Source organism: Carassius auratus, chromosome 12, assembly GCF_003368295.1.
Source record: "Carassius auratus strain Wakin chromosome 12, ASM336829v1, whole genome shotgun sequence".
Lineage (NCBI taxonomy): Eukaryota > Metazoa > Chordata > Actinopteri > Cypriniformes > Cyprinidae > Carassius > Carassius auratus.
In genome coordinates this window covers 13972120-13984016 of record NC_039254.1, presented here as the reverse complement: position 1 = coordinate 13984016, position 11897 = coordinate 13972120, and the positions used below count along the sequence as shown (strand labels likewise).

General features: G+C 41.9%; 1 protein-coding gene across 1 annotated transcript; it reads left to right on the top strand.

The window, feature by feature from the left end:
• The first annotated feature begins 433 nt into the window (after positions 1-433).
• On the top strand, positions 434-7472 carry LOC113111913 (modulator of smoothened protein). Its single transcript, XM_026277117.1, has 3 exons — positions 434-1111; positions 5280-5492; positions 5585-7472. The coding sequence occupies exons 1-3, from the start codon at positions 1006-1008 to the stop codon at positions 5767-5769; spliced, it is 504 nt and encodes a 167-aa protein (XP_026132902.1). The 5' UTR covers positions 434-1005; the 3' UTR covers positions 5770-7472.
• The last annotated feature ends 4425 nt before the right edge of the window (positions 7473-11897 follow it).

The following is an 11897-nucleotide window of genomic DNA, read 5'->3' as shown; positions in this document are numbered from 1 at the left end:
TATATGTAATGTAATATATTTTTTTTTTATTAAGATCATGGAGCGAACTGTTCATTCATACAATGAACAACACGTCACAGATTTGAAATAGCAGGTAAGAACATACAAACCCGTGTCCAACAATTTATTTAGTTATATCTATGGCGCTCTTTAATATCCTCATTGCGTTCACTACAGTGTTAATATGTATAAAATTAAAATAAATATTTTAATCTCTTAATTTCGTTGGTATATTAAATTTAAATTTATTAAACTTAGTTGTAAATTGTTGTTATCTCTTTATTACAGTTTGTGTCTGTTCAAATTAAGCATCTATGCTTATATTAAGTTTTTTTTTTTTTAAAGAAACTATGTTGTTCAGTGACGTTTCCAGAACTGTCAAAGGCAGGGTGGTGACGTCACATGCTGCGTCATGTTCTCCTGCCCACTCCGTTATTCCTTACAAAAGGAAAACATCTCGCGAGTAGGGTTGTGTGTTTTGAAAGGCTCGCGGATGCTGTTTTACGGTACATTAGTTCAAACTGAAACGCGGAAGAGCGCAGGACAAGAAGGACAACTGTAGTTATCGATACAGCACGACATTTACCTGAATATCCGATACTGATGCAAGAACAGACTCGTGCTTTGTGGAATTATTTTCCTCTTTCAATGATATCCACAAATCAAAAGCGAAGATCCAACAAGGATGTAACACATCGGAATACTTGGGATTTTCCTCGGAGCCGTGCTCAAGTTTGGGCTAACCTTTAAGGCTGTTTTTAGTGGAGTTCATAGGGGGTAACGTTAATGTTTCATAATGGGATGATGTTCATTGCTGAATGTCATACTGCTAGTGTTTGCATCATAATCCCTCAACTGACATTCAGATGTTGTCTTCTAGAACTGCATGAAGAGCATTTCCATGAGGTTCCCTCTGAAAAGAGGGAGTGAAGGTTGCGTCCATCTCATAAAATCCCAAACGTCTAGTAGCCCTTTACTCATGTACTCACAGACTGAGGTGTGAAAATGGATAAACTCACCATTATTTCAGGATGTCTCTTTCTCGTGGCAGATATCTTCGCAATTGCAAGTGTTGCAAATCCAGACTGGATCAATACAGGTGGTCAAGAGGGTAAGAAACTTAATGTTCTGTTGAATCCCATGGTAACTCTTTAGAGCACTCGTGTATCTGCATGTGCAATGTTTTTTGTGCTATCAAGCACAAAATCATTAAATCAAAGCATAAAATCCAAAAAGTCCATTACAAAAAATTCATACGACTGTAATGTATTATTTATGATTTTTTTATAATCATTATTTATGCATCAAGCATGCATTTCCTGCTGCAGTTGGGCACATTGTACTAAAAAAGATTGGAACATATTATTTTCCTTTCTCTACACATCCATTTATGGGTAGAACATATGAAAAAGTGAAAAAGGTGAAAAGATGCTTTTGCATATAAATATGTAAAAGCATCTGGCATTAGCTGATAAAAGCCAGTGATGAAATGTTTTGCCTTAGTAAGATGCACAAACGAATGCTTTTAAGCAAATGTGTTGTTGATTACTCAGTGTGTTTGTTGCTGTATTAATGAAGTCTGTTGGGAATTGCCTTCCACAGAGATGAGATCTACCAGCAGTTAATTAGTTGGAAAATTGTTCTGTTATGTAAAAATGGCAATAATATTAATAGTTGTTGCTGCAGATGATCTTATATGGATCCTCATATTTACCACTATACTTTTAAAGGATTTTTTATTTTTATTTGGGCATTAAAGTGTGTATGCAGTGTGTAATTCAATTCAAGTTTATTTGTATAGTGCTTTTTAGAATACAAATCATTACAATGCAACTTTACAGAAAATTAGGTTTCTACAATATTTAGTAGTAGCTTATAAGTGGTGACTGTCAGTTTGTGCGAGTATGACAGGATTTTTCTGAAAAATTTATACAAGATGTAGTCAGCAATTATTATATGATGCAATCACACTTGTAGGAATATTTGTTAGTTCTGTTTGTTGATTCAGGGTTAGCATCATCTGAGGTCCTCTGAGGGGTCAGCATCATCTCTTCTCAGGTGTTCTGGATCCAGACTGGAGCTTGTGTAAATCCTAGTTACCACGGGATGTAAATGTTGCTGTCTGTGTATGTGAATTTAAACAATCAGCAAAGTTGTAAAGCTGAAAGTGCACTATAAATAAAGGTATTGTCTCCCAAAAATAAAAAATCGGCAGTGAACAACTTGACCCCTCCCACAAACATGTAATTTTTCTGACGACTGCTTCTCTAATCTCAGGGAGTAAAATAAAAATAGTTAAACGCTCTATTGGCAAAGGGCATCTCAGGAACTGCACTTCAGGTTTGAATCTTACCTCTCAGATAGGTCCTTCAAGGTATCTTGGAGGGTTGAGGTTTCCAAGTTGCAACATCTAGCTGCTGGGGTGCCTCAGGGCTCAGTTCTTCGGCCTCTTCCCTTCTCTCTCTACATGGCATCACTAGGCTCTGTCATTCAGAAAGTTTTTCAACTTAACCTTGCCAACTGTTTGTGGTGGTTCCAACGAACCCATCAGTTCATTGCAATTTCACCATCCAATTAGGCATAATCAACCATAATTCCTTCAAAACCAGCCAGAAACCTTGGAGATGTAATTGATGATCAGCTGAATTTCTCAGAACACACTGCTAAAACGTGTCCTGCAGATTTGCTTTATTCAACATCAAAAAGCAGTTTGCAGCTGCAATATTAATGCTGCAAGATTAATGAGCTGAAAAGAACACATATCACACCTCTGTTCCTCAGTTTGCACTGGCTACCAATAGCTACTTGCATAAAATTCAAGGCATTAATGTTTGCTTACAAAACCACCACTGGCTCTGCACCACTTTACCTAAAAACACTACTTCAGACTTTTGTGCCCTCTAGAAGCTTGCGTTCTGCAAGTGAATGGCACATTATTGTGCCATCCCAAAAAGTCAAAAAATCACTTTCCCAGACTTTTAAATTAAATGTTCCCTTTTGGTGGAATGACCTCCCCAACTCAGTCCGAGCAGTTCAGTCCTTAGCCATCTTCAAGAATCGACTAAAAACACATCTCTTCCATTTTTATTTGCCCCTCTAAACTCTAGCACTCTCTATTCTAAATCTTTTTTATCTATTCTTTGTTTTATTATTATTTAAAAAAAATAAACATGACCCTTTAAGACTTGTACTGTATTTGATTTCTAAGTGCTTGTTTTCTATTTAAAAAAAGACCTCTACTCATTATTTGTTCTTTTTCTACACAAAAATAAATAAATAAATACATTTTTAGTGGTTGCAAACAATTTATTTTAGGTACATTTAAATCGAATAATGTTGAAAGTTAGATTCTGATTGCTTCCATGTCCTTATTTGTATATATACACACACACACACAAACACACACACACACACACACATACATTAGAAATAGCAAATATATACACTCTTTTTACACAATATTTACTCAAAATTATCCAAAAAAGAAAAAGCTGCACTATACTGCACTGACAATGCTGGTGGCAGATTCTGATCCAAGTGGGTACACGAGATAAAATCATAGTTGTGCTTTACGGCTTCACTCTACAGATGTGTATAGAGGAAGATATCCTGTGGAGGCATTTCCCACATTAAAGATTTTTTTTTAAGGATTTTTACAAAGAGTTTGTATCCAGTAGACTTCCACTACAGAAAGATACTGACTTTGGATTTACATTTAATAGTTTATGTAGCTCAATTAAGGCTTAATGAAGTCGACTGTATATATTTGATTCATACATTTCAGGCCTCTAAATCAAAATGATCAAAATTGGTTGAAGAAAATGTTGAACACAATATACATGCCCTCAATTGTCTGATTAATGGTTTATACTTTTTTTAGCAAGTAAAAGGTTTTTTTAAAAAGGCATCTTAGTAAGACATATTATTAGGAGATTTAGAGTGAGAACTGATATTAATATGCATTTTATGTAAGCAGTTTGCTACACTGTTGTTAATATCTCATTTATTGACATTTTTTACTTTTACTTTTCTAACTATTATTTCCTATGCCATGCTTTACATATGGTAAAGTTAATCTGACTTAGTGACTGTTTGAGATGACGGGTAAAATGAAATGACTTAAAGGTACAATTTGTAAGATATTTGCAGTAAAATAACTAAAAACCATTAGGCTAGTGTTATATATTTTGTCCAGCTGATTACTAATAATATCTCTAATGTTTTCAACTACTTGTAAATCATGAGAAAATTCCCATTCTAAACAGTGCCACGGGGCAGTACAGTCGCCTGTCAATGACATTAGTTACCCTTTGTTACCGCCTTTACTGACGTGGAAACCACATGACAACAGTGTCGTGGACAAATGCGGAAGTAGCTTCGCATCAAACTTCAACTAGAAAGAGATGCCAATCTCACTTGTGTTTTACTCGACAGGTGAGTTGTTTTGATTCGTATCTTTACAGAAAACGTATGATATTATAACAATCAACAAGATTAGTATTATGGGGTATACACGCCAAACGCGGGGCATTGCATCTCTAGACCCGCGCGAGGACGCGTCTGATCCATAGTCTGATCGAGTCTTTGCATTGACTTTGTATGTAATGTACTCATGCAAATCGTTGAACTCGCGGTAAATCCATGATTTATCTTTCTGTCTGATTGATGGTCGTCAGCGGTTGGGTGGAAGACAACAAATCCCATCATTCCATGCTCCTTCTTAGCATCATCAAACCATGCGATTGTTATTGTTTTGGTAGTGCACCCTCTAGTGGCAGGTCCTACAACCTGTACCTTTAATTGAAACTTTTATTGGTCTTTCTTATATTATTTCATTTCACTGTATGCAACTTTGTGAATACAAAAGATTTTCTGACGTCTTGAGTCACAAAGCTTTCAAAGATGGCATGATTTGAGATGTATTTGAATCCACTGTCGGTGTATTTGTGCAAGAGGATTGTGCAGCACTAAAGCATGCTTCTTCCTCAACATAAATTATGCAATTTAGAGTGGAATCCCTAATATTATAAGAGGAGACTCTTTATTTTTTTTAAACTCTTTGTTCTTCATGTTCTTGTCCATGTTCCAGAAAGGAATTCACATTGTTTGTGATACTTTTTTTGTATTTTACTTTTTGTGGTGGTGTAGCATCATTAAAAAAAGTGGTTGTATTATAAATGCAACTGCACGGATTGATATATTGTGTTATGTGGTGTTTAAATGAAGACTTGTTTTAACAGTTTATAGTCATGACACATTATCCTGTGTTTTGCACATAGGTGCTCTGACTCTGGGTCTAGTCAAGCAATGCCAGACCATCCATGGTCGAACCAGGGTATGCATCTCCCCAAGCCTTCCTCCAGTATGGATCACTACCCTGTTCTTCATCATATTAGGCATCATCTCACTCTCTATCACATGTGGCCTGCTTGTGATCTCACACTGGAGACGAGAGGCTACAAAATATGCCCGCTGGATCGCCTTCATGGGAAGTATGTTACACACATAAAGGAAATTTAATATGCACAAACAATTCTGTTTAGTGATTTAAACAACATTGTGTTATTTTTAATTTTTTTTGTAGTGGTCCTCTTCTGCATGGCCGCTCTCATATTTCCAGTTGGATTTTACATCAATCAAGTTGGAGGACAACCTTACAAATTACCCAATAATACTGTGGTTGGGTCCTCATATGTACTGTTTGTTTTATCAATATTTTTTACAATAGTTGGACTTCTTTTTGCGGGTAAAGTCTGCCTGCCTGGCTGACAAATGATCTGGTTTTACAAAAAAATGTTTGTTACACATTTGACCTTAACAATGCGAGTGTGGTTTAAATGATGACCAAGAAAAAAAAAAAAAATCCAAACACTTCAAAGGGATGACTCACTGACTCACTGACTCATAACGGCCTTTTGCAGTGGAAATGTTATAATGATATTGTGGTCAACAAAAGATTTACATAGCAATAATCTACAGTCATAAAGTCATTATCACTAAATAAATCATCCTTGCATTGCCCTGAGGGGGTTTATTTAATAGTAATGACTGGCGGACTGTACAATATCCCAATTATGACATGGCTACTCACCAAAAATATACAGACATAAAACAATGATTTGTGTTTCAATTGTTTTTATAACATTTTACCTGTACAATATATTAACTTGAAGTCGTGGCTTAAAGAGTTTGACTCCTAACCCTAAGGTTGTTGGTTTGAGTCCTGGGCCGGCAATACCTGACTGAGGTGCCCTGGGAGCAACTGGGGGTTCAGTGCCTTGCTAAAGGGCACTTCAGTCATGGGTATTGAGAGTGGAAGAGAGCACAGTTCATTCACTCCCTCCCACCTACAACTCCTGCCAGCATCGTGACTCAAACCGGCAACCGGCTGGTAACTAGTTCAGCTCTCCATTAGGTCACAGCTGCACCTAACATAAAACGTTGTGCTTTGTGTTCATATACTCTGCGATCTTCTGTAGAGTTTGATCTTTTGATATTAATGCATAAGCTACGTTAAAGGTCCCATATTGTCAAAACTAAAATTTCCTGGCTTTTTTTTTTCATGATAACTGAGGTCCAGGGGCTATGTAACTACCATATGAGTTTCAAAACAGTTAATCCACAGTAAAATGCAAACAGCCTGCATAAAGTAGCTGTGCCTTTTCACGAGCTGTTGTGACTTCCGTAAAATTTGACGTCAGGACTACTTAGTCACCAACTTGAGCACTGCCCACCGTCCCACCAGACAACATTGCATCCATGCCATTGCTGTGCAACTACAACATGGAGACATACAGAGAAAATGCTGTTCAGTCGATGGATTTCAGGAAAATACATCAGGACTTCCAAACAACATTAATATAAGAGACCAGTGGCTGAAAAGTAAAATGTGAGAGAAAATTGATTTCCCTGGTTGTTGTTTTAGAATAGTTTTTTCTTGTGCTTTCCCACTCAACTGCAATCCTTTTGAGCTTGTGTCTTGCGTATTTTGCAATGTCTCACAGCATTCAAAAAAATTGGGCACTCAGGTCAAAACAAGTTTAAAAGTTTAAACGAAGAGACCTGGTATTTTTTTTAATCAAATCCCACTGTCACGTCTTGCATTTTCACAGCAAAAACATTTGTGATTGCCCTTCTGTGATGGGGCCCCCACACACTACGGGGGTGTCCCGTACCCCACTGGATGGTCCTGGTATCTTTTCTACCGAAAAGAGTGCATTCTCCACCATTAACTGTAGAGGAATGACAGTTAAACCCTATGCATAGAGAGACCAATATGGCCAATGAAGACAAGAAGTCAAATTTGCAGGTTGTTCAGTTGACAGAAAGTTTACAGAGTTCTCCACAGTTCCAAAGGCCAGAGAAAATGAGTAAGAGGATACGGCCTTGAACTAACTTAGAATAGATACTTTATCATATGGATTGTTAGATCATTCCTGAATGAATGAATAAATGAAAATAAAAGAATGTAAAACAACACAAATGTATGGTCTCTTGAAGTAACACACACACATCTGTTTCTGTGTATTGTGGGGACTTTCCATAGATTACTATTACTTTTACCAAAAAATATTGTATTATCCCCTAACCCTAAGCATTGCAGAAAGCCCGTTTGAATTGTTACACTTTCAGATAAACATAATTTACTATTTTTTCATTTATATTTTTATTTGCCTCGTGGGGACAGCAGACCGGTCCCCAAAATGTCCAATCCTCCAAAATTAATCCTTATGGGGATATTTGGTGCCCACAATGTAGCATAAACAAGTGTACACACACACACACACACACACAGGTTGCTAGAAAGAATCCTTCAGGATGATCATATTACATCACTTCTACAGGTTCTGAAGGGTTAGCAGTACTAATAATTCTAGCAACATCCAAACGTGTTTTTTTCTTCACGTTAATTTAAAGACAGTATCTTGGCAACACTAAGTTACATTTGTAAGCAACTATTGTAAGGGTCATAGGTGAGTCATTAATCTTCTCATCTGAGCAGCTGTTGATACTCCTGGATACTGCTCCTTTGGCATGGTCACATGCCTATCATAATACACCATTAGATAGAACAGCATCTTTTCCCATCAAGGTTGAACTGCAGCACATTAATGGAACTGAGCACTGACACAAACTTCTACATGTTTTTCCATCATAGTTTAACATCATCTAATGGTGCTATAAACCATCAAAATAATTACAATGTCAGGACAGATGAGGACCCAAGAGCGGAATGAGGCTGAAGAATAGTGCTTCATTAAAGAGGACGACTTAGCGTCAAAAAAAACAACAAAACCCCTCTGGGGGGGGGGGAGGTTGAATCAGTCTTGACTTCACACTGCTCAACTGGCAGGTCATACGCTCAGCCTCCAAGAACATAAATAGGCGCCCCCAGCACGCACCGCGGAGGTATTATAGTGTCGGGGGGCGGATCGCCTGGAGAAGCGAAAAAGACGAGACAGCGCATCGGGTTTACGGTTCTTGAACCCGGGTCGATAAGAGAGGGTGTCAAAGCGCCCGAAGAAGAGCGCCCACCGAGCCTGTCTGGCATTTAGCCGGCGTGCAGACCGAATGTATTCCAAATTCTTGTGGTCAGTCCACACCAGAAATGGAACGGCCGCTCCCTCCAGCCAGTGGCGCCACTCCCCCAAAGCCAGTCGAACAGCCAACAACTCGCGATCACCGATGTCGTAGTTTCGTTCTGTGGGAGACAAACGGTGTGAAAAAAAAGCACAAGGATGTAATTTGTTATCCACGGGGGACACCTGGGAGAGCACGGCACCGACACCAACCTCTGACGCATCCACCTCCACCACGAACTGCCGGGAAGTCTCTGGAGTTACCAGGATGGGGGCTGAAGTAAATCTGCGTTTTAATTCATCGAACTCCGCTTGGGCATCCGCTGACCAACGGAAGTTGATCTTGGTGGAGGTTAGCGCGGTCAGAGGGGCCGCCACCTGCCCGAAGTTCCTGATGAATCGGCTATAGAAATTTGCGAAACCCAGGTACCGCTGTAACGCCTTGCGGGAATCAGGTGTCGGCCATTCGGAGACGGCTCTCACCTTCGCAGCGAATCCCCCCCACCGAGATGATGTGGCCCAAGAACGAAACTGACTGAACGTGGAACTCGCACTTCTCCGCCTTAACGAACAGCTGATTCTCTAACAGCCGCTGAAGCACCTGTCGTACGTGCTGGACATGATCCTGAAAAGAGGAGGACAAAATTAAGATGTCATCTAAATAAACAAAAACGAACCTGTCGATCATGTCCCTCAGCACGTCGTTGACAAGTGCTTGAAAGACAGCTGGAGCGTTGGATAAGCCGAAGGGTAGAACCCGGTATTCAAAGTGCCCGCGAGGCGTGTTAAACGCTGTCTTCCATTCATCCCCCTCCCTGATCCGCACTAGATGGTAAGCATTGCGAAGATCCAATTTCGTGAAGAACTCGGCCCCCTGCAAGAGGTCAAAGGCCGAAGACATCAGCGGCAGAGGGTACCGGTTCTTAACTGTGATGTCATTCAACCCTCAATAGTCTATACAGGGGCGCAGAGAGCCATCCTTCTTCACGAAAAAGAACCCCGCACCGGCCGGAGAAGAGGGATGAATAATACCGGCTGCCAGAGAATCACTTAAATACTTAATCGCTTCGCGCTCTGGCGCGGAGAGAGAATACAGCCACCCGCGAGGCGGAGAAGCACCAGGGAGGAGATCGATGGCACAGTCGTACGGTCGGTGAGGAGGAAGAGACACAGCCCGGGACCTGCTGAAGACTGCCCGCAGATCATGGTAGCAAGCAGGAACTCGAGAAAGATCCGCCTCCTCCTCCTGTGGGGAAACAGAAACAGAGACCGGGGAGAAGGCAGACAGAAGACAATGTGTATGACAATACTGACTCCATGACAAAACTACATTGTCTGCCCAGTTAATGTTTGGCCCGTGGCGAACGAGCCAAGGATGACCCAATACCAAAGGGACAGATGGAGATTTACAGACTAGGAATCTGAGGTCCTCCCGGTGGTTCCCGGAGGTAAGAAGACTCACCGAATCAGTGATCCGAGAGATCTGCATAAGTGGCCTGCCATCGAGTCCGTGAGCGACTATTGGTGACTGCAGGGATTGGATGGGTATATCCCGAACGCGAGCCCACTCTTCATCTATGAAGTTGCCCTCTGCTCCTGAATCAACGAGTGCTGAAGCCTTAAACAAAGTGTGTTTAGTAAACAGAGACACAGACAGAAGAGTGCGTGACCTGTGAGCAGGGGAAATGGCAGTACCACTCAGATTAACCCTCTGTGGCGAACGAGCAGTCTTAGCTGGACAGGAGTGGGCTCGGTGTCCTTGAGCCGCGCAATACAGGCAGAGACCCTCCAACAGGCGGCACTGTTTCTCCTTGGGCGTGAGGCGCAAGCGATCCACCTGCATGGGCTCACACTCCTCGGTAGCCTGGGATGGAGGGACAAACGTGACAGGCTCGGAGTCTGCTCGAACTCGACGGCGAAGCTCTCTCCTAGCGTCTATGCGGAGGGACAGGCTGATAACATCGTCCAAGCGTTCTGGAACCTCGCGGGAGAACAGTTCATCCTTGAATGAGTCATTGAGACACTCTAAAAAGCGAGCGATAAGGGCCTCGGTGTTCCATCCACAGGTAGCGGCCAGGGTACGGAACTGCACGGAGTAGTCTGCCACTGAACGCCTGCCCTGTTGAAGGCGCGCTAACAGTCGGGACGCCTCCTTGCCAAAAACAGACTGATCGAAGGTCTTGACCATCCCCTCCTTAAAGGAACTGAAGTCCGAGCAGCACGTGGCCTGTGACTCCCATACCGCAGTCCCCCAATCATGTGCTCTACCAGAAAGCAGGGATATGACATACGCCACCTTGGAGACATCTGATGTGTAGGTTCGAGCTTGAAGGGAAAACACCACCTCGCACTGAATAAGGAAAGCTTTGCAACTAGTAGGCTCACCGGAATACACGGGGGGGTTGTTCACTCTCGGCTCAGAGGAGGAAGCAGACGGGAGAGGCCCGGGAGGCGGTGAAGGGAATTCCTGTCGGGTGAGACGATCGAGACGACCCACTAAATCTGTGATCTGAGCCGACAAGGCCTCCACAGAGTGACGGGTGGAAGACAGTTCCATCTCATGATGGCCCAGCATCGCTCCTTGATGCTCCAAAGCCGCCTGCCAAGTTGAGCTCTCCGCTGGGTCCATTCTTGGTCGGTGTGTGGTGTCAGGACAGATGAGGACCCAAGAGCGGAATGAGGCTGAAGAATAGTGCTTTATTAAAGAGGACGACTTAGCGTCAAAAAAACAACAAAACCCCTCTGGGGGGGGGGGGGGGGGTCAGTCTTGACTTCACACTGCTCAGCGGGCAGGTCGTGCGCTCAGCCTCCGAGAACGCCAGGAGAGAGGGAGCAACAAATCCAAAACGGCAGGCAGGAGAATAGTCGGGCAGACAAGGGGTCAAGCGAGGTGCAGACAGGGCTGAGAACGGCGGGCAGTATCAGAGTCAAAAACAGTCCAGGTCGAAAACCAGAAGAGCGGTCCGAAATCCTCTGAGGGCAAAGCACAGGTTACACTAACTGGGCAGACAAACCAACCAGCGAACTGACCAGAACAGGACAGAACAGAACTGAAGCCAAACGCCAAAAGGTCACAGAACACACTGACAAGGATGGGTGAAAATCAAGCAGAATAAATAGGTTGAGTAATGAGATAGAGGGAACAGGTGCGTCAGGGGAGATCCACCCCTTCAGGACCTTATTTTTCTGTGTGGAAGTAAGCTGTTTTCTGTGAATGTTTAAGACAACATGCAGTAAATGGTAAGACTGTTTGCACTACAAACCAATGTGTTCATAATTCAGATAATATATTAAAATAATGTTGAGACACCAATTTGC

Coding starts and splice junctions, on each gene's coding strand:
- LOC113111913 (XM_026277117.1), top strand. CDS start 1,006: ATGGATAAACTCACCATTATTTCAGGATGTCTCTTTCTCGTGGCAGAT. Junction 1,112..5,279: donor CAATACAGGTGGTCAAGAGG/GTAAGAAACTTA, acceptor TTTTGCACATAG/GTGCTCTGACTCTGGGTCTA. Junction 5,493..5,584: donor CTGGATCGCCTTCATGGGAA/GTATGTTACACA, acceptor TTTTTTTTGTAG/TGGTCCTCTTCTGCATGGCC.